This window comes from Sciurus vulgaris (assembly GCF_902686455.1).
Source record: "Sciurus vulgaris genome assembly, chromosome: X".
NCBI lineage: Eukaryota > Metazoa > Chordata > Mammalia > Rodentia > Sciuridae > Sciurus > Sciurus vulgaris.
In genome coordinates, this window is record NC_136471.1 from 23,379,004 (window position 1) to 23,402,163 (window position 23,160).

General features: G+C 37.7%; 1 protein-coding gene across 3 annotated transcripts in view; it reads right to left on the reverse strand.

Moving 5' to 3' along the window:
* Nucleotides 1-23,160, reverse strand: part of OCRL (OCRL inositol polyphosphate-5-phosphatase) — a 65,285-nt gene that overhangs the window by 21,650 nt on the left and 20,475 nt on the right. For all 3 annotated transcript variants that reach the window (XM_079123359.1, XM_079123360.1, XM_079123358.1), the window contains exons 5-15: nt 17,012-17,122; nt 16,501-16,590; nt 15,728-15,848; nt 15,483-15,644; nt 14,159-14,260; nt 13,351-13,465; nt 11,826-11,942; nt 11,541-11,728; nt 9,454-9,565; nt 6,329-6,438; nt 4,537-4,672 (exon numbers count right to left, since the gene is read on the reverse strand). In XM_079123359.1, coding sequence (XP_078979485.1) covers nt 4,537-4,672; nt 6,329-6,438; nt 9,454-9,565; nt 11,541-11,728; nt 11,826-11,942; nt 13,351-13,465; nt 14,159-14,260; nt 15,483-15,644; nt 15,728-15,848; nt 16,501-16,590; nt 17,012-17,122 — 1,364 coding nt within the window. The remainder of the gene's footprint in view (nt 1-4,536; nt 4,673-6,328; nt 6,439-9,453; nt 9,566-11,540; nt 11,729-11,825; nt 11,943-13,350; nt 13,466-14,158; nt 14,261-15,482; nt 15,645-15,727; nt 15,849-16,500; nt 16,591-17,011; nt 17,123-23,160) is intronic.

The following is a 23,160-nucleotide window of genomic DNA, read 5'->3' on the forward strand; positions in this document are numbered from 1 at the left end:
ACTTTTTATTTCAAAAAAGTATTTACATATGTCTTTTTATTTGGTAACTGTAAAGTTACCAAAGCAAGGAATATTCTGATGGTTGAGAACATTAAGATACAAAACTTGGGGCTGAGGATGTGGCTCAGTGGTAGAGCGCTTGCCTAATGTGTGAGGCCCTAGGTTTGATCCTCAGTACCACACAAAAATAAAATAAAGGTATTGTGTCCACCTACAACTAAAACGAAATATTTTTTTAAAAAGATACAAAACTTGCTCACTGCCAGAGTATACCAGAGGTAATGGCTGGACCTCTAGCTGGACTCTTTCAAAAACACAAAGTATGTGAAAGAATTAACCCAGTTAAGTCTTAAATACCATGGGTGCATGGGCCTACCAATCACAATCTCCAGGAGTGCCCATGCATCCACATATTTTAAAAACTCTCTAGAGAATTCTGTCCATGGGAGTCTGAGAATCAATCAATGGATCATGGTACCAAGCCCAGGAGTGGGACCCTATCTCAGTTTAATCTCAGTCAGCCCACAGCAAGTCTTCTGAAATTAACTGACCACAGAGCATTTGGCTCCTCTGCTAACAAGTCATTGGTGCCAATGGTGGTAAAAATATAATGTGGTTTTTAAAGCCTCTAATCATAGCATGCCCAAGAGTCCAAAATATGGAGTGGTTACTCAATAAAAGCAATCCTTTTCTCAGTGGGTTAACATGACTTAATGGCACATTAAGGATAATGAGGTGAGGAAAACCAAAGAATTTCACCATCTGATATATTCATTTCAGAAATAGAAATTACCAACAAAATTAGGAATCAGATAAAAGTACAATGAGCTAGATTGCTATGTAATATTATAGAGAGCTCTCTAAGAAATGCTATTAAATGTTAAAAAAAACAAGTTACAAACCAACATGTACGGTATGAGACTACTCACAATACACACAAAGTTGTACACAAAACTGTATTTTGTCTATGGGTAAACAAAAAGCACATGCAAAGGTCTAGAATTGAACTGTTCAATACAATAGCCACTAGGCACATGGGGGACATATAAATTTAAATTGCTTACAAATTGAACCTAGTTAAAAATTCAGGGGGGCTTGGGAGATAGCTCAGTCAGTAGACTGCTTGCCTTGTAAGCATAAGGCCCTGGGTTCGATCTCCAGCACCCAAAAAAAATTCAGTTCCTAGTAACAATGGCCACGCTTTAAGTACTCAATAACCACCTATACCTAGAAACAACTGGACTGGACAGCACAAATATAGGACATTTCTATCATCACAGAAAGCTCTAGTGGACAAATCTGGTCTAGGAAGATATAAATTGACCTGGCCGGTGAGTGGGGGTTTAGGTAGTTAGAAGTGGGAACTGAGAATAGGAATTGAAGAACTTCAGCCATATTTGTAAATTCTGCTTAGATGTATATTTGAAAGGAAAAGCTCTTTGAAACTGCTGTACAATTTTAAAAATCATTAAAAAATAGAAAGAGAGTCCTTTGTTGAAGATACACAAAAATATTCAAAAAGCCTGGAAATTTAAAAAATATCCCACTGGGAGCTCTGGATTAATGTGTAACAAAGAATTAAAAATATTTCAAGGTTCTGCTAGGCATGGTGGTGCAAGCCTATAATCCTAGTCACTTGGGAGGCTGAGACAGGAAGGTTGCAAATTTGAGGCCAGTCTTGGCAGCTTAGCAAGACGCTGTCTCAAAATAAAAAGAAAAGAAAAGAAATGGCTAGGGATGGAGGTCAGTGGTAGAGCACCCCTGGGTTTGATCTCTAGTACCAGGAAAAAAAAGTTTCAAGCTTCTGAAAAGAAACACCAACAAAAAGCCAAGCATAGCTTATTAAACCAAGGAGGTAAGTGTTTGAGGAAAAACACCCTCATAAAATGGATTAAGAGAATTCAAATGAAGAAAAGAGGGAAGTCCCCAAGTACAAACTGGAATCTGATGGGCTAAAAGTAATATCTGAAGGCATATTTAGTTAAAAAAAGTACTTTAGAATAGGGGAATTGTGGGATAGTGGAAAGGCCATAGTTAGGGAGTTAAACAGACTTAAGATTTGAATCTCAGCTCTCCTTCTAGTTGAATACTCTCAAAGAAGTTATCTTAACTTGCAAGTTTTCCATTTGCTCATCAGTTATATGGGAAATATTTAACTCAAATCATTGTGGGGAGTGAGATGTGTAAAATTTGTCTAGCAAAGTTCCTGGCACACAGCTACTAGTTTAAGAGTACTGATCATTATTATTTCAACGATTTCAAAATGGGGTCTGGGGATGTAACTCAGTGGTACAGTACATGTTTAGCATGCACAAAGCCCTAGCTTTGATTCCCAGCACCGCAAAAACAAACAAACAAACAAACATGTCAACCAGGGATACATAAATTAAAACTGCATTAAGATTTCATCTCAATCTAGTCAAAATGACAGTTATCAAGGATACAAATAATAATAAATGCTGGTGAGGATGTTGGGGGAAAAGTACATTCATACACTGTTGATAGGACTGCAAATTAGCACAACCACTCTGGAAAGCAGTATGAAGTTTCCTCAAAAAAAAAAAAAACTAGGAGTGGAACCACACATGAAACCCAGCTATTCCACTCCTTGGTATTTATCCCAAAGGAAAAAAAAATCAGCATACTGTAGTGATACAATCACCTAGGTGTTTACAGCAGTACAATTCACAATAGCCAAATTATAGAACCAGCATTATTGCCTATCAATGGATGAATGGTTTAAGAAAATGTGGTATATATACACAATGAAGTTTCACTCAGCCATAAAGAATGAAATTATAGCCAGGTGTGGTGGTGCATGCCTGTAATCCCAGTGGTTCAGGAGACTTGAGGCAGCAGGATCACAAGTTTGAGGTCAACCTCAGTAATTTAGCAAGGCTTTAAGCAACTTAGTGAGACCCTGTCTAAAAATAAAAATTGAAAGGGGCTGGGAATGTAGCTCAGTGGCAAAGTACACCTGGGTTCAATCCCCAGTACCAATAAGTAAAAAAGAATGAAATTATGGCATTTGCTGGTAAGTAGATAGAAGTAAAATAAGCCAGACTCAGAAAATCAAGGGTCCAATGTTTTCTCTCATATGAAGAAGCTAGAGCAAAGAAAGAAAAAAGGGGTGGGGGATTAGATCACTGGAGTAGAAGGAGGAGGAGGGAGGAACAAGGGAGAGGAAAAGGGAGGAAACGCTGAATATACTTAACAAAATTATGCTATGTGTACATATAAGACAGTGAATTCCACCTTTATGTATATCTATAAAGTGTCAATTAAAAGCAGTCAAATAAATAAGTGAAAGTAAGACCACTAAAGTAGAGGAAGGGAAGAGTGGGAGGGAAGAGGAGAGGGGAAGCAAGGAGACACCAGAGACTGATATGGAGTAAATTAAAGTCCATGCATGTATGATTTTGTCAAAATGAACCCAATTACTCTATATAACTATAGTGCACTAATGAAAGCAAAACAAAAACAAAAAATCTCTTAATTTTCAAATGGGCAAAAAATAAAATGATGACTGTTCTGATAAAATTTAAAATATATTCAAAGAACAAGAATTAATTTTGCTCCTCGAGGAAAAGTTCTTTTTTTTTTTTTTTTTTTTTTTTTTGCAGTGCTAGGGATTGAACCCAGGGCCTTGTGCTTGTGAGACAAGCACTCTACCAACTGAGCTATATCCCTAGCCTGGAAAAGTTCTAAAGTCATTCTTCTTTAAAAGAGGCGTGGGATAAGCAATGCTGGTGATAGCTATCTCAGAAATAAAAAAAATCAATATAAACACAAAGGAAAGAAATATGCCCTATTACACTCTTTACAGGTCTGAATTCATTAACCTTCATGAGTAGGTACCATTATTATCCACCTTTTATAGAGGAGGAGACTGAGACACTAGGATATTATTCTATTGCCACACAATTAGAAAGTGGCTGAGCTGGGATGCATATTCAAGCAGGCTACCATAAAGTCCATCCTACCAAGTCCTGCACTAGATGCTTTGATAGATTACACATCCACAAGTGTGGAAAATCTGCAAGAAATACTGTAAACATACTAGATATAACAAATTAAACCAGCAAGATTATAATATGAAATCTGCATATTAATAACGCACAGCTGAAATATACAATGGGAAAAGTAATATGTAGATTTGGTCACATTCTGATCAGTCTGTGCCTTTGCTCCTGCTGTCAACCCCTACCACCACAAATCTCTCTCCTGATGCTTCCCTTCCTTACTATCTGATGAAAAGCCATTCATCCTTTAATACCTAAGCTTCCAACTCTTCTTTATGCTACTGACTTTAGGAGGCTCATGTTACCACCCAATCATTAGGTACCATGAGAAAATTCTGTATCACGAAAAGGTCTGGCACGTGAAGAACTATAAGGACAGCAAATGGGAGGACTGAGGGCACTAACTTTTCAACCCTGCAAATGATTATTTGGTTATGGAACATATATAGCTCACAGTCTAAATAATACTCTAGAAATATTTAACACACAAATGAATGAACAAACAAGTGTTCACCCCAATATGGAAGAGGGCGCTAACAGGCTTGTGGTCACTGGTTTTCAGTTCCATGTGACTCCGATAATGAAGCTGATTAACATTTGTTCCTCTCCAAAGAATTCGGTCACACCAGGCTGGAACTCGACATTTTCCACTGTAAATTAAAAAAAAAAAAAAATGAGGTATAGCGAGAACAAACCGCAGATGAACATATTACCCTACCACACCAGTTTAAGATCTGGATTAGGCCCTTTTGTTATATGCTCCTAAAGAGCCATGTACTCCTTCCCAAAGGACCCCTATCATCTTCCTGACTCCAACACAAGCTCTGTTAAGAGACTGTTTCTGCTTGTCTGCCATGGAACTCCTGGCACATAAGTATAGTATCTGGTGTAAAGAGGGTGCTCAATGAACAGTTATCTAATGAATGAATAAATGGTTCTCCTAAGATTAGGTTTACATCTTCAACAATTTTCTTAAAATATCCCCAGAAGTTCAGGATTCTATCTACTCTGAATACTTCCTCTTTCTTTGCTCTATGAACTGCAATGACATGTCACAACAGACAGATAACTAATCAGGTTTAAAAATCCAGTCCTCAGCTGGGGTTGTAACTCAGTGGTAGAGCACTTGCCTAGCACATGTGAGACCCTGGGTTCGATCCTCAGCACCACATAAAGATAAATAAATAAGATAAAGGTCTAAAAATAATTTTTTAAAAACAAATCCAATCCTGTATTACTAACCTAGGCTTAATCTCTGGAGAGACCCAATAAGAGATTTCTCCTTTAAACCTAGACTTTTATGGACAAACACAGCTTCTTCTGAAAGAGATGAACTAACATCGAAGCATGTAAGTATGAGCATGTAACAATCCATGAACTACTAAGGATATGGAGAAATCTATTTATCATTCTATTCAAATAAGCAATACCTTATATGCCTGATCTAGAAGATGACATGAATATTTCTTATCAGAAGCTCTACAGCTGGATCTCAAGTGAGGTGTAGAAGAAACAAGGTAAAGTATACATCATCTATTAGTGTCACTTTTCTTTTGCTGACTGGTTCCACTGGAACATAGGAATACAGACTCCTCCCACCCCATGCTGCCCCAGGGCCCTCAGAGAAAGAAGCAGCTGAGTATGCTCAGGGATGCTTTCTCTTTCAAGCTTCTGTGTTCAGCCAGCTAGTAAACTGTAAGAAACAAAGAAACAGTAGGGAGAAGACAAATAATTACCAAGAACTTACTGACAGAAGCACTTCACTGGAGTGATTAGGAAATCAAAGGGTCTCCTAGATGATTCTTAGTCTTCTCCAATAGTGGCAGACATGGGGTCCAGGCATGAGTATTTAAAAAATATCTCTAAGTGATTCTAATGTGTTCTCAGGATTAAGAACTACTGTGCTAGAACAACCCTTCATGGCCCTATGTTTTTACCTTCTGGTATCCTGAGTTAAACAGCTAAGAAGCACTTTGGGAACAAAGGGCCAGAAGAGGGCAATAGGTGAGAAACAGGGGCAAGATCAGAAGTCAAAAACTTAAGCAAGTATGTTGAGGTGATAAAAATATTTACTATAGGCAGCCCATAAAACTTCACCAGCCCTGACAAATATGTAACAATTTCCTAAGATAAGATCACCATTGAGTACACAATTAAAAACTTTCTGATAACAGCATTGAGCCATTAGGTTATTATCTCTTCTTATGGTATGGACTAAAAAAATTCCTAGTCTCTTACTAACAGAGGAGGGAGAAATATAACATTAAGACTTAACTTATTCTGTGAGAAGGTTCTTATTACTTTACCTGGAATCCCATCGGTCTGTTTTCGAGTCATACTTGTAAGTGGGGATAAACTTGATTTCCCCTTCATTGAAGTCGATAAAAGCTTTTTTCTGTGTGCGCTGGATATTTAGCTACAGATAGGAATAAGATCACATAAGCATAATACCCTCTTTTTTAAAAAGTATTTTTTAGTTGTAGATGGACACAATCCCTTTATTTTACTTATTTTTATGTGGTGCTGAGGATTGAACCCAGTGCCTTATACGTTCCAGGCAAGCACTTTAACACTGAGCCAGAACCCCAGCCCCTAAGCATAATACTCTCTTAACATAAGTGATAATCAGGTTGATTAGTCACTGCACCCATTTCTTTTTTCTTTTTTTATTCGTGGTACTAGGAATTGAACCCAGGGTAGTTATACCACTCAGCTACAACCCCAACACTTTCCCCCCTTTTATTAGTGTATTAAAGATGTACATAATAGTTGGGTTCATTTTGACATAATCATACATGCATGGAATTTAATTTATTGCATTACAGTTCCGGGTTCCCCAACTTTCCCTCTCCTCCTCTCTCCCATTTCCTCTTTCTCTACTCTCTACCTTCCACTCAATTATTTTTAATTGGTGCTTTATAGATATATATAAAGGTGGAATTCACCATGGTATATTTATACATGTACACAGCGTAATTTTTGTCAAATTTATTCCACATTTCCTCCCCTTTCCCGTGCCTCCTCTCTCCTATTTTGAGACAGGGTCTCACTAAGTTGCTGAGGTTGGCCTCAAACTTATGATCCTCCTGCCTCAGACTCACACCCCAGCAGCTGGGATTACAGGCATGCACCACCATGCCTGGCCACTGCTTCCCTTCCTAAGTACCTAATTCTACACCTTTTATAACTGTGGGGGAATACATAATTAAAATTTCTGTATCTTATGAATAAAATCTTGGTATTCCCACAGCATCTAAATTCACCATCATACGGGATGCTCATTATTTGCACATCACTAATTTTTTAGTACTAATAATGCTAGGGGTAAAATGGAAACATGAAATTTGAATAATAAGTTCCTTGAAGCTGGGCAGAAATGATCCAGCAAAATTATAATTAAGTACAAACAATTGTTGAATGGATAATTCCAAAAACTGATTTCAGGAATAGTTACAATTTGTTTTGAAAGTTATCCTTGCTCAATTGTTTTACCAGAGTTACAAAAGATTCAGAATTTACTCCAACTGTACTCCTTTTGGAGGCAGGAAAGAGGAAGAAATGCCAAGAAATTAGCCAGTCAAACTCAATACAAAGGCAAACGATCAAGAAAGGTTCCCTACAGTCAGGCACAGTGGCACATGCCTATAATCCTAGCTGCTCAGAAGGCTGAGACAGAAGGATTGTAAGTTCAAAGCCACCTCAGCAACAGTGAGGCACTAAGCAACTCAGTGAGACCCTGTCTCTAAATAAAATACAAAATAGGGCTGGGGGTGTGGCTCAGTGGTCAGGTGCCCCTGAGTTCAATCCCTGGTACCTGCACCATCAAAACAAAAGTTCCCTACAAAAACCATTCTACTGTAAAACATTTGAATTTTGGCCATGTCTAAAGGCCAAAAAGGCTCTCCATAAGGATTTAAAGACATATGAATTAAGTCAAAACATTACTTTCCTCAATCAGAAGCATTCATTTTTGTGCTAGTCCCATGCTATTCTGTGTATCTATTCAAAGGAAATAATATCAATATATCAAAGTGATACTTGCATACCCATGTTTATTGCAGCACTGTTCTCAATACCAGATACAAAATCAACCTAGGTGCCCAACATGGATGAATGAATAAAGACAATGTGGTATATATGCACAATGGAGTATTACTCAGTCATAATGAAGAATGAAATAAATCCTAATCATTTGCAATAGACTGGATGGAACTAAAGATTATTATGTTGTTAAAGGAAGTAAGCCAGACACAGACAAATACTGCATGTTGTCTCTCATATACGGAAGCTAAAAAAGGCAACCTCAATAAAGAATATAGAAAGGCTGGGAAGGGTGGAGGGGAAGGTAGATAAAAGGAAACCAGATTTGACTAATACATGCTGCATGCATGTGCTGATATATCACATTGAACAGTATTAATACATACAATAAATGTATGTTAATCAAAAAATTAAAAAGCTTGATCAAATTGTGTTTTTATGTATGTGCAAATATCCCACAATGAAACCCACCATTCTGTATAATTCATTTGGATGAATCAATAAAAACCAATCTTGGAAAGGATTTAACTCTTCAAAGATGTTTAGGCAACCAATCATCCTTCCCTTGGGTGAATTATATTTTCCAAAAGGGAAAATTTCAAGACAAAGGAAAATGTATTCATTCTTTCTACTTCACACTGACTCTAACTAGAATTATTTTACCAGAACCTAAATGTGTTTTATGGAATAAACTGAACTCCACCATAAAAATGCACTAATTGGTAATGGTCAGTATTTATATACTGAAGTAAAAATTTAAGTCACATGCAGGGTCTAGGGGCAAATATACTTCCTGTCTCACATATATGGGAACTGGGTTCCTGAATATCAGGTTTTATCTGAATGTCACAGAGCCAGTGCTTTTTCCACAGGTTTTAACATGAATAGCTATATATTAGCTAAGTCCCAACTTACCAATCAGTTCCAATTAGATTATAGCTTATGCTATTCTTCCCAAACAAATCTCCTTTTGGTGCTTCCCAATCTCCCTCATGGGACCTCCCTTTTTATTAAATAACCTCCAAGCTACACTGCTCAGCCTGCCAAGTAATCATAGAACAGTTTTCCCTGTTCCATCTGCCAAACCACATCAACAGAGTTGAAGGCCCACTTCCTCCAGGAAGTGTTCTCCAATTAACCCCACCCATTCTCCAGCTCATTTATACAAATCTCTGCTTGCTAATGTTATGTTTACTTTTCACCACCAACGTTATTTCCCCTCTGCCCATCCACTTAATCAAAGCACTACAAATACTGTATGCACTCAATTCATCACTAGTCACACTTTTTGCAAGACAATATGACTTTTCTATCTCTTCCTAGAGTAACACATGCCTGCCATGTGTCTATCTCATACTCCACATAATCTTGGCCATGGAAACTTACTTACCTGATCGAATTTCAAGAGTCTCTGAAGGTCATTCTTACTAATAAGACTTTTCACTTCACTGGCATCAGGCATGCAAAGTCTGTAGTTCAAATCTCCCAACCAAATTACAACACTGAGGACCAAGAAATATATGAACAGAAGTAGCAGAATTAGCATAAAAAATCAGAGAAGAACGGAGAAAAGAAAATGGGTAGATTATTATAAGGATTCATTTATCATTATAAAGGTTTAAAACTGTCATTAACCCTTTGGGGGCAAGCACTATCAACATGAGAGAGAGAGAGAGAGAGAGAGAGAGAGAGAGAGAGAGAGAGAGAGAGAGAGAGAAGAGAGGAGGATTATAAAATAGATGGAAAAACAGGCACTCTGCATATGAAGAACAAAACTGGGAAATACAGTATATGTGTAGGATTCAGTAGCCAAGGAGTTAATGGACTGAGAGCATAGAGTTTATTTGCTGGACAAGCTTCAAAATTTTGCCTGGTTGCTTGCCAGGTATTTAGGGGAAGAGAGCTGAACATTTTCTGACTCTCAGAACTCTGAGATTCTGCAGACTCTCTGCTAAGTTCTGCATGGTCAGAAGGACAGCTGTCTGAGTGACCAACTAGAAAAATTAGGTCCAGGGCTCTCCAGTATAGCCGACCTGTCTACCCCTGCCCAATATCTGCAGGCCAAGTTCCAGCTGAGGAGACTGGAATCCCATGGAATATTCAGCTCCTAATCGCAGTGTCAAGACTTGAGATGTGCTGAGAGGGAGACCCTAAAATTACCATCTCAAATGGATTCTCTTGTGAGCTATCAAGTTTCCAATGAGTAATGTTACCAATTTCAAACGCAACATGAAAATTTTTTAATAATGGGGAAATAAGTATATCTAATTGTGTGGCAACTTCATGAGCATAAATTTCAAGACCTTGACTTTATCACTTTGAAACAGAATTCTATATGATCCTAACTGTTGAAACAATATGGAAATGTTCCAATACCACAACCCTTCCCTACTCTTTCCTCAATTATCCTACTCTCTACTGATTCTAATTCCCTAAAATATCCCATCTCAAACTACTTATTCTAAATCACACTTTTAGAATTATAATTACCAGTATTAATTAATTAATAATTTTCCACCATCGATCCATCTATTCCTCGAAGAATTTCTACTTCTATACCTATTAAGTCCCACTATTCACTGGCCTCTTTCTGCTACTCCTATTGTTAATAACCACAACCACTAAAAATAATAATGCAGATTTGCATATACTGGCTTGGAAAGAAATCCATAATAAACAGGACGATATGGTCACATACAATAAGCATGTGTGTGTTTGTATATGTACGAAGTTTAGAATAGCACTGTTGAATGGAATTAATTATAATGCATGTCACGATACAATTTTAAATTTTCTAGTAGCTACATTTAAAAAGTAAAACAAATGAAAAAACAATATTCACTTAACCCAATATATCCAATTTTTTATTTCAACATGTAATTAATATTTAAATTTTTGAGATAGTCTACATTTTTCCCTACTAAGTCTTCAAAATCCAGTGTATAGTTCATGCTTACAGCACATCTCAATCTCGGATAGCCATTTTCAAGTGCGCAATAGCCACATATGGCTACTGGCTATCATAATGGACAACGGCAGATGTAGATGGATACACACCCAACTGTTAAGGATGTTTCCTTTGGAGATTGGGGATGGCTGGGGAGAGTAAAGGATGAGAAATGAGGGATTGTTACTGATAATATTATCTTTATTACATTTACAATGAACACGTCTATTTAATAAAAAGAATAAAAAACAAAAGTTGACTCTAATCAACAGATCCCTTCAGCATTATTCTAGATGCTCCACTAATACCACTAACCTTTCTTCTAATGTCAAATCCAATTCCTCTATCTCAATGAGTCTGCTCTTCCTAAAAAACAAAACAAAACAAAACCAAAAAAAAAACCCCTCTGTTCTTTGTGACCCCAGTCCTTAAATGGAAATCCCTCAGTCTTCACAGCTCTGTAATTTCTCACCACATTTAATCTCTTCTTATGCCTACTATTCAAAGGCTACGGGAGATATGCCACTCACTCATGTTTCATAATGTTCAGTTGCGGGAGAGTCTGATTGGGGACCACAAAACTCATTCTTGCACAGATGTCCTTATAATCTTGATTCCTTCTCTCAAAGTCTTCCACATGGGCAGCCAGGTGAGAATTAACAATGCAGAAAGTAGTGTTGTGAAACACAAATCTCACAGCTACCCCACCTTTGTTTCCCTGTTAGCAAAAGTAATTATTCAGTTAGTACACAAAACTAGAAATTCAATTTCTCATGGACATAAAAATAGTCAAGTTCATTTCCAAAGTAACTCACCATTTTCCCCATGATCCCAGTTCCAACTGTTTCTGTAGCAACATCACGGATATACCGACACTGATCCTTTCTGGCAAATATAAGGAGCATCATCCCAACCAGGCGGACTAATTGAACCTATGAATGCCGGGAATTATAAAGGGTTTGTGTTAATACCACTTTTTACTGCAAATTTAACTTTACAGAATTATTTTTTTCACCAAAAAGATATACTGATCCCTAAATCTGAATCCAAATTCTCTAATTTCTCACTGGATCCCATAAAGTAGAAACCAAAATTCTCTGGAGAACCTCTAATCTGGATAACCAATAAGAGTTAAAAGCTTTAGCTGGAGCAGTGGTATACACCTGCGATCCTAGAGAATTGGTGGCAGAGGCAGGAAGATGGCAAGTTCAAAGCCCACCTTGACAACTTAGGAAGACCATCTCAAAATAATACAATAAAAAGGACTGGGGATATAGCTCTGTGGTAGAGTATTCCTTGGTTCAGCTAGTACTACGCCCCCACCAAAACACACAAAAAAATCTTGAATAACAACAAGTACACTAAACTCTAGATTTATTTGTTCAATCTCTGTTTAGCCTACCAAGAGTCCATTAAAAGTTAAAAAACAAAGACAAGGCTGCTATCCCAGTTTCTTTTTTCCACTTTTCCTTCCTAGTTTCTGATTTCTAATTTTCTAAGAAATTTAAATCTATAAACAGCAATTCTTTTTACTTTATTATTAACCTGTGAATAAGAGCTATAAATGTGTCTAAGATGTTTGTTTATTTGTTTTTGGTGGTGCTGGGGATGGAATCTGGGGCCTTGCACAGGCTAAGAAATTGTTCTGCCACTAAGACCTTGAGGTATGTACTCAACAAAACCTATATGAGAAGAACAATATCTTTAGGAGTTATGTTACCTATATAAACTGTTAAAAGATATAGAGGTAAATTACTCAGATTACTCCTTTTAAAGAGCTTAGGATGGTAGCCCCGTAATTAAAATAATACTTCTGGTAGCTAAATGCCTCTAACAAAGTTCTTTTAAAGACCAACAAATTAGACCACCTTGTTTAAGTCAACTCTACTCTTGACCTGCAACCACATTTAGAACTTGTTTAAATTCCACAACACTTCTATTTTTGTTCTGATTCCAAAGTATAGTCTTTGCAACTACGTGCTTCACATTATTTTTCTATAAAGCATCTAAGTCTGACCATGTCAGTGAACAATATCACTCTTCAACTTTCATAGCACAAATCAATTACCTTACGTGTAACTGTACTGAATTATCGATATGAGAAAAATAAAACTGTTCTCTCCTAAAACCTACCTAAGCAATAAAAATATTGGGTCAGAAATCTTAGAGAACTCTTTTTCTTAGGAAGTAAGTATGAAGGATTAGTCTTCCCTATCCCAGTATCACATATAGGAAAGAATTCTATTAAACCATTCTTTTGGAACAAGTTACAGATAATGGAATAACTCTCAGCGAGTTCTATTTAGTCATATACTAAAAAGATTATTAAATGCAGCTTACTTTCTTATACTTGGCTTTGGAATGCAAACCCCTCTCCACAGCCATGGACCATTCTTGTTCCTTCACAGATTCAAAGTAGAAAAAGGCCTCTGTGCTCAAATCCAGTTCTTGGAATCTGAGAGAAAGAAGAAGTGAGATCTGTACCTTTCCCATAATTATCTCTGACTACCTCCTGTCCTGTCTCCTTGCTGAGAAACATTGCACCAAAAAAGAACGGAAGAGAGAAATTTCATAGAACTGCTCTGTTGACCTAGGTTACGGTAAGTTAAATAAGTAAGGTTATCAGTAACTTAAGTAAATAAGTTGCTTTTTTCCCCCTAAAGAATGAATCCCCACTATTGCATTAATAGGGTATGCAACAAACAAAACCTCCCTAAAGGGATAATGGTAGTGCTTTGCTCTTACAACCCAGCTAGAGTCATTATTAAAATTGACCTCAAGAGGCTGGGGCTATAGCTCAGTGGCAGAGTGCTTGCTAGCACGTGTGAGGCACTGGGTGTGATCCTTAGCACCACATAAAATAAACAAATAAAATAAAGGCATTCTGCCCATCTATAACTACAAAAAAAAATTTTTTTAAACTGGCCTCAAGTCTCATTTTCTATCTAGAATATAGTTTTCTATAGGTTCTTCTTTACACCATGTTAGGTATCTGTTCCATTCTGATCTCACAAATTTGACCCACAAGTTAACTTTCATATACATAGTCACAGTAGGGTTTTACAAAATATTTTTTTAAAAGAAGGTAAATCATCACGTAAACTAACACCAAACATTGCCAAAAGGGAGTTCTAGAAGTGTTCTTTACCCAATGCAGTAGATATCAGGAGGATTTGGATCACAGTTCAGCCAGGGTTCTAACGTGCTATCCGGAGACTGGCCATTCACATTCCAAGTTCCAACAAAAAATCTATTACATTACACCAAAAATAATTTGAAAACAAAGGTCAAGTATGAACAAACAGACATCCTCTCTTGTCATTTCTATACAAGGGTATATTCACAATAAGCCAACATAATTTCTCAAAGTGTTTTTCCACACACACAAGAAAAATCTCTTGCATGTAGAGTACGAAGGCAGTAAACTTATTTTCCCTAAATTTTACACTGAAGGAACCTACAGAAAGGAGCCAAGTCTCTATTTTAAAAACACAAAGTTAATTGCTCTACCACATTTTCTTTCAGTTAAACCCATCCAAATTCTTACTTGAATGGAAAGCTTATGGATGGGAAAGGGGTATCTTCATGTGGCAAGTGAGTCTAATATGGATAACTGCTCCATAAGGAACTGTAGTTGCATCCAAAAACTCACTTCCCAAAGGATTACACGGACATCTGCGTAGGAAATTCTGATGAGGCAGATATAGTATTAAGAGGGAAAGCAGAAGGGAAAACTCCTGGCTGTCTTAAGTGTTTACATACAAATATAAAGCATCATGTGGAACATGAGAGACTGAAAGTTTTCATAGGGATATAGTTATGATTGAATTAGAATAAATAAGACATAATGGGACAGCAGATGGAACTGGAGTCTTGGACTAAAAGGATATATTCTCTTCATAAATAACAAAGAGTGGTATTGTTGCTTCACACTGGGGATACACGCCCTGCACCACACATACCAGGTCCAGAGAAGAGGATATCAATGAGGTAAAGGTACAATGAAAAATAATACAGGGGAAAGAATCCCATGACAGACCTTTCAATCAAGAGGACTTGGTGTAACTTTCTTTAATTTACCAAAGTAAGTTAAATGGTAATGGTGAACTTTAATTTTCCAATATTGGTTGGAAAAAAATTCAGAAGCCCAGATAGATAAACATACTTGGGTATGAAAAGTGCTAGGGGACAATTATCTAGTACATGTGAGCTTGATTTGGTTCCCTAAGAGTGGATAGAAACATTAGTAGACATGACATTATTAACAGGTAGAAAAACCAAGGAAAATTGAAGCATCTACATTATTTTGGATATGCATGCTATTGACCAGCATAGAGGCAGGGACTCAAATCAAATGACGATTCCCTTTTTTCATGCTTGATTCTTAATTAAGTAATACCTTGATTATCAAAAGGCTATTATTGTCTGTTATACCTAAAATTTTAGACTAAGTAAGTAGAAAAGAGACTAACTTGAAAGTATGAATGTTGACATATTCTTTTTCTCGTTTTGCCAGGATATGTTTGATGAGACCCTCTCGCTGGCCAGACTGGGTATTTGGTACAAAGAGCTTCCTCATGGTGTTGGTCACTTTGGGCTGTTCCTTGTTAGAAACTTCTTTTTCACGTGGAAGCCTAGCAAATAAATGAAGAATTCAAAGTAAAATTACCTAAAATGTAAGTCTCCTACTGGGGAAATGCTTCAATGTAGGACTTACATTCTATTCAAGGAAGTGGGTGGAGGTGGGGGTTCCCGATGAATCCCCGTAGGCTGATTTTGTGAATTTATTTTCTTGTCCAAATTCATAGATGAAAAATTATCCTCAAATCCAAGAAGCCCTGAAGGACATAGAACCCAAAGTCAAATTGGGGAAGAAAGTTAATATATAGCCAGGGTAGACAGAGCTTTGATTTGATCAGCAGTATTACTAAACAGAAAGATAACAAAAGGGTCATAACTACTTAGATTGGGGGAAGAAGTACATCAACCCTGAAGCACTAACACACTAACTAGAACAGACATTTACATTAATTTGGAACCTGCATAATAACAGCTAACATTTATTGAAGAGTTAGCACAATACCTGTTTGACAGTAAGGGATATTATTTTCTCCCTTAATCATCACAAAAACCTCACAAAGTAGGCACTGTCAAGAATTTTCCCATGTTATAGAAAAGGAAATGGAAGCTCAGAGTTGTTGAATAATTTGACCACGATCCTATAACTAGTAAGTCTCAGACTTAGAGTTTAAACTCAGGCTGTCTGGCTCTGGAGTCTATTCTTGTTTCCACTATGCTAAGCTGGTTTCTAAAGAGCTATTATATGACATATAGGATTAGGAGTGAATATTAGTCAGTGGCTGTGGACTCAATAAAGCCACTTCACAAGAGACTGTGTCTGACATTGGCTTTAATCCACATCTGGCCTAATAAAATCTAAATGATCTGAAATGATCACAGCAACCAGGGATAAAAGAATCCTTTCAGTACCTGAAAACACAGAAGGTTTGTCCTTAGTGTCTAATTTCTGGAACCAGCTAGATGAGTCTTTTTGCTCTGGAGCAAGAAGCTGTGACTGAGCTGGAAAGATAAGGGTCATTGTCAGAAACTGGGGAGCCTGGTTCTGAATGGAATTTATCATAAATATAAAGTCATTCACTCAACACTCCTCAAATGCAGGGGCCAGCACCATATCTGAAAGTTACAGAAGAGACTAAGGAAACAAGGGCAGTTCTGGGGTCATCTGGGGGCAGAAGGAAGATTGCAATGTGTGGTAAACTGTATGCCATGACACTGAAGGTTCTAGAAATTAACTCAGTACCTTTATAGCTTAATAGACTAGTTCCCTAACCTATTCCTGGGTTCATTCCTGAAGAAAAAAATTAACTATAAAGGCTCAAGGGTGAGGCACTTTGCTAAAGGCCACCTGCCTCTGAACCAATGTGTCAGTATTTCATTCCCATTAAAATAATAGAAAGTAAAGCACTGAATTTTGTGTTACCTTCCTGGGCAGCAAGGACCTCTGAGAGAAACTTCAAACAGTGTTCCTCATCAGGGATTTCAAAGCGGCGCTCTCTGGTCCAGTCCCCCTGAACCCGAATTTTGCAGCCACCTAAAAAGAATTGAAATCCATACACATACAGCTATAGGATACAATGCTGTATTGAGATAATATTCACAACTTAGGTTAACAGAAAATCCAGATCAAAAGATTCCAGACCTCTAACACAGGAGGCACATGTACAAGGGATGAGATGTGGTAGAGGGAGATGAAGCAAGGACGGAAGCTTAAGGGAAGAAGACAGTAGTCTCAGGGATGATGAACTATGTTAAAACATCAGCCAGATCTAGTGATAGACGTACTTAAACCTGATCTATCTCTCAGATGGCAATGCAGGAACGTCCAAATTCTAGGAAAAGATAAATTTCTCAATCACTCTCCTCCTACTCATGAGCTGGAAATTCCTACCATTTCAAATTCAGATAATACAGTAAGAATATCTGAAGCATTAAGAGGATAAAGGAAATAGAATGGTTGCTTATAGGTTCAGGGTAAATTAAATTTATGAACTCATTAAAAATAGTGCAATTGGTCCAAAGTATTTGGAAAAGAAACATCTACATCTCATTACACCAACTGAAAAATGTGTGCTTTACATGAACTTGCAAAAGCAATATAATGATCTTTGTCCAGGAGAGCTCTGGTTCAAATATAGCTAACTAGACACAAATTTACCTTGGGCTGTAATGTTTTACAGTTATAACATCTTATCTCCCTCTTTCTGATGCCCTATTGTTATTAAGTCAACTGTTTGGATATTGTGATTTAGAAAAAAAAAAATATATATATATATACTGGTTTACATTCTTTTTTTTGGTACCAGGGATTGAACCCAGGGGTGCTTAACCACTGAGCCACATCCCCAGCCCCTTTTTATATTTTATTTAGAGACAGGGTCTCACTGAGTTGCTTAGGGTCTTGCTAAGTTGCTGAGGCTGGCTTTGAACTCGCAATCCTCCTGCCTCAGTTGCCTAAGCAGCTGAGATTACAGGTGGGTGCTACCACACTGGTTACATTCTTATTCTAACAAGTTGACTAGGTATGCTACTTTTCCACACCCCTGGAAACCATGAGCTCCTTAAGGGCAAGAGGCAGGCTATATATATGTTACTAAATACTTTCCATGGTCTAGGGTGAGGAACTTTCTCAGGATTGTCTGGGACTAAGGAACATCCTACAACTCAACATTTTCAACACCAACACTGAGAAAAATCCCAGGCAAACCAGTCCTAGGCTGGTTGGTCATTCTGCTGGTGACAGTGATGTCAGACTTCATAGACAAAAAGCATTTAATAAATAACTCTTGAACCGGACTCTTCCACACTTGTCAATTACAAAGAAATATGAAAATCATAGTTTTTTCGTGGTAGAAATTCACTTCTGAACCTTCGGTTCTCTTTGGTCCTCTAAATTTTTTGTTGTTTCTATCTTCATATAATGAGTTTTAAAAAGGAAAATAAAATTACTGTTCAGAAGAAGAAAAAAAGGTAAAAATGAAGAAAAATGTGAAAGAAGGTATCCAAATGGAGCAGAGATAAGAAAATTAATGAGGGTGCCACTGCAAGGAGGAAAACAAAGGAAGTAAGATGAATAGAGTGTCAATTAGGAGCAGCCTTGAAGATACAGAGACAAACTCCTTCAGGGCATACCAAGTCCTCCCTTTCTCAGATAATTTTATATTCAGAGTAGTTAAAAAAGAGCAGTTTCTACCTGATAGAAATTTAGAACAAGAATACACATTTTCTTTCTCTCACAATTCTTGAAAGATGTATTTTAGCAAGTATGAAACTGACCTACTTAATAGCCAGAAATTGTTTATAAAATAACATTGGATGTTCTCTCACCGTGTTGCTTGGAAAAGAGGAGAAATTATCCCATAACCCAGGCTTTCCTCTCTTCCCTTCCAAAGCTCTTCAGGACCTCTGTGTTCAGCAAACCCTATTACATCTTCCATTTCGTCTAACAATCCCCTGCACCTCTCAGTAGTTCTCAACCATGGATGCATTACAATAAGCAGAGGCACTTTTAGAAAACATTGACACCTGGACCTCACCCCAGGACAATTAAAACAATTGCTGGGTATAAATCCCAGGAAGTGGCAGTTTTTTAAAACACTCCCCAGGTGATTTTGCTGTATATCCAGATTGAAATATCAGAGTCAACTGCAAACTGGCTGGTTCCTAAGAGGGGCACTTCCCCTGCAGTCCTCTTAGTGGAGGCTGTTTATATTCTTTCACACCTGATGGAATACACACGAATACATAAACACACACACACATAGATTATAGGCATGCAACACCTTGCCTGGCTTACACTAGATGGAATTTAAAGTTGGTGTCCTTATTTGTTGTAATACCACCTCCAGACCATTCCATCTCCTCCTCCCTCTAGAAAAACCCTTTCTCCTTTGAAGCTTACCCATTGGATTGAATCATCTTCTTGCCTTTCCTCCTCTATAAGACCATCCAGCACCCTCTTAGAAACATCGGAATCTAGAATTCAATACCCAACACGTAAGACTTTCTCTTCTCTCAAACTCCTGCCATTATTTTGGGTCTCTTTAAAATTACCACAGAAAACCCAGTGAACACTTTCAACTTCTTCATCCAATGGCCTTCCCACTCCACCTCAGCTGCCACTCCCTCAGTCCCTACTGGGACTCCCTCATTATACCATAAATTTTTTCATCACAGAAACATCACCATTTCACAAATCTCTAATTCAAATATCCCATGGAAGCTGGGCATGGTGGCACATGCCTGTAATCCAGAGACTTGGGAGGCTGAGGTGGGAGGATTGCAAGTTTGAGGCCAGTCTCAGCAACTTTGTGAGGACTTAAGCAACTCAGTGAGACCCTGTCTCAAAATAACAAAAATAAAATAAAAAGAACTGAGGATGAAGCTCAGTGGCAAAAGCATCCCTGGGTTCACTTGGATTCAATCCCCAGTACCCTTCCCCCGCAAAACACAACAAATAACCCATGCCGACCTCTTAATCCTTCCAATTTACTTATTATCCCCACTGTAATTGTTCTTCACCCCCTGGGAACCTCCAGTCCATTGATTCTTCCACTTTATCATTATCCATCAACTCCCTCCTGATTTCACTTCCCTTTTTCTCAAACAGGTACCATCATTACACTCCATTCCAAAAACCCACAACTGCCTTAGCCCTGGTCTCCCAAGGCACCACCTGGCCAAATTCCAAACCTCAGAAACCCAACTAATTGTCTTCTCTGTTCTTATAACTGAGCAACCAGAGGTAGTAAACACACATGTGTATACACACACACATGCTATCATTATAAATTAACCGCCAACCTCAATGAGGCCCTCCATCATAGGAGGCAATGTATTTCCACAGTCTAGTCTCCTACTGCTACCTGGAACAATTATTTCACACCTTCTCATTTATTCTCTCTTCTCATGCACTCTCATTCTAAGCAGATTGCTTCACCTCAAACTTCAGAAAAAAGAAGCTCTCACATAGAAAACTGTATTTTGTACTCCTTTCCATTCTAACACAAGAAAGAAAATTCTTCCTACCAAGATCACCTTTGTTTGGAAATCCAGTACTGGGGATAGAACCAGGGCTTCACACATGCTAGGTAAGCATTCTACCACTGATCTACATACCCGGTCCTCTCATTCTGGCGGGTGGTGGGGACCAGGGATTAAACCCAGGGTAGCTTAACCACTGAGTCACATCACCAGTCCTTTTTCTATGTTTTATTTAGAGACAGGGTCTTACTGAGTTTCTTAGGACCTCACTAAGTTGCTGAGACTGGCTTTGAACTTGCAATCCTCCTGCCTCAGCTTCCTGAGCCACTGGCATTACAGGCATGCACCACGGTGCCCAGCCATCTCATGGTTTTGAATATTATCTATGTGCTAGTGGTCCAAACCTTTCTTTTGAGCTTCAGCTGCATACATTTAGCTGCCAATTTATCATCTACAGTCAAGTATCTCAACTATACACAGCTAAAACTGAATTCATAACACTTTCTCAAAGGAAAACTTGTTCCTTCTGCAACCTGTTTATGCAAATCGTAGGTACCATCAACCAGGTTCATGTCAGAAATCTGGAATTTATCCTTGACACTTCCCTTCCTGTTACCCCTGTACCCAAATCGATTTCTATTGATTTTACCTCCAAATACATCTATCAGCCCTACTTCTCTCCATGTCTATTACCACCATATTTCTGTATTATACTACTGAAAAAGCTTCCCAACTGGCTGGTCTTTCTGTTTCCATGCAAATTATAACACCTCAGCATAAACTCCTTCACTTCTCATTTTTTTTTTTTTGGTACCAGGAATTGAACTCAGGGGTGTTTAACCACTGAACCACATCCCCACCCCTTTTTTGTATTTTATTTAGAAACAGGGACTTGGTGAATATTTTAGTTACAGAGGTTGGCCTCCCGAGTTCCTTTCTTCTCATTTTTAAAACCTAAAAATACTGATTCAACACTATGGCTTATAAGATTCATCTGCATCTGACTCTAGCCTGATTTGTCTTGGTACTGAAGTGCAGGCATCCTGGTCATCTTTGACTTCAAAGAAACTGTGAAACTACTTCCCACCTTGGTTAACCTGGAATATTCTTTTCTCTCCTGTATTCACCTGTCTGTTATTGGTCCCTCTCTAAATGTCTTCTTCAAAGAGGCCTCCCCTGGCTACCCCTCCTAATTTAATTACCCCTCTTATAAACTCTTTTGGGGGGGGGTGCTGGGGATTGAACCCAGGGCCTTGTGCTTACAAGGCAAGCACTCTACCGACTGAGCTATCTCCCCAGCCCCTCTTATAAACTCTTTATACCTCTTTGTAATAGCAATCATGTAAATGTCTGTACCTTATCAGTTTAAAGTCTGTTTCCTGCATTAAAATCCATAATTTATCAAGGCTTTGTTGTTTTCTGCTATGTCCCTAGAGCTAGCACAGTGCCTGGCCATAAAATGTATTCATACTTTTATGGAATGAATTATAGGTAACTATGTGGCTCCAGTACCAAATAGCACATAAGCAAGAACCAAAGCAGGAGAACCAACCTTATCTATATTGTGCTCTGATGATTCTGCAGCACTTATAATCATGCCTGGCAAACAGAAGGTACTTAACAAATATTTGTTAAATAATAAATTAGGAAGGGTTATATTGATAATTAGTGTAGTAGTCAAGCAAGTGGTGCACACCTGTAATCCCACTTACCCAGGAGGTTGAAGCAGGAGGATAACAAGTTCAAGGCCGGCTTGGACAATTTAGTGAGACCTTTTCTCAAAATAAAAAGGTCTGGGGGTGTAGCAATGTGGTACAGTCCCCTGGGTTCAACCCCCAGTATGGCAAACAAACAAAAAAAAAAAACCCAATTATTAGTACAATATAGTCCATTAATAGGTCTGAAAACTATAAGAAAAGAAAAACAAGGAAAATATAACCATCTCCATAAATAAAGAAAACACATTTAATAAAATTCAGTATACACTCATGATTTTTAAAGAACACACAATATGAACAAGAATGACTTTCTTAAGGACTTTGGAGGCATCTCTTTGAGTCTAACTTTTGTGGGCATTTCATTCCAAATCGCAAAACTGGTCCCTCTAATAAAAATATGTGAAATTCATTTTTACTCTGGATAAAGTCAGTTAGATAACACAGATGGTTATCCCAATTACCGGTAAAATTATCGTGAACTGTGGACAACATTTGGTAGTCAAGTTCTCTTTTTTGAAAATTAGTTGTTTACCTTGAAAATATGTATGTCATGGGTTGTGTCTGTTTGGATATATAAATGAGTGAGATTTCTTTCTGTCTTTGTAGTTTCTTAGCTAATTGTGATGTGAATCACATTCTGTTTTAAGGCCTATTCAATAATAAAAGTATTTTCTCTAACCAAAAATAAAAGAACACACAAACTTGAAATAAATGGAATTTTTTAATATGGTCTTTGTAAAAATAAAAACAAAAAACCTGTCAAATCAACAGGCAAAAATGTCCTCAACTGTAGCACCACTGAAGCAATTCTCATGGAATTTGGATGTAAATAGTATTTAATACTGGCCCTTAAATTTCCACTGGTGTAGTG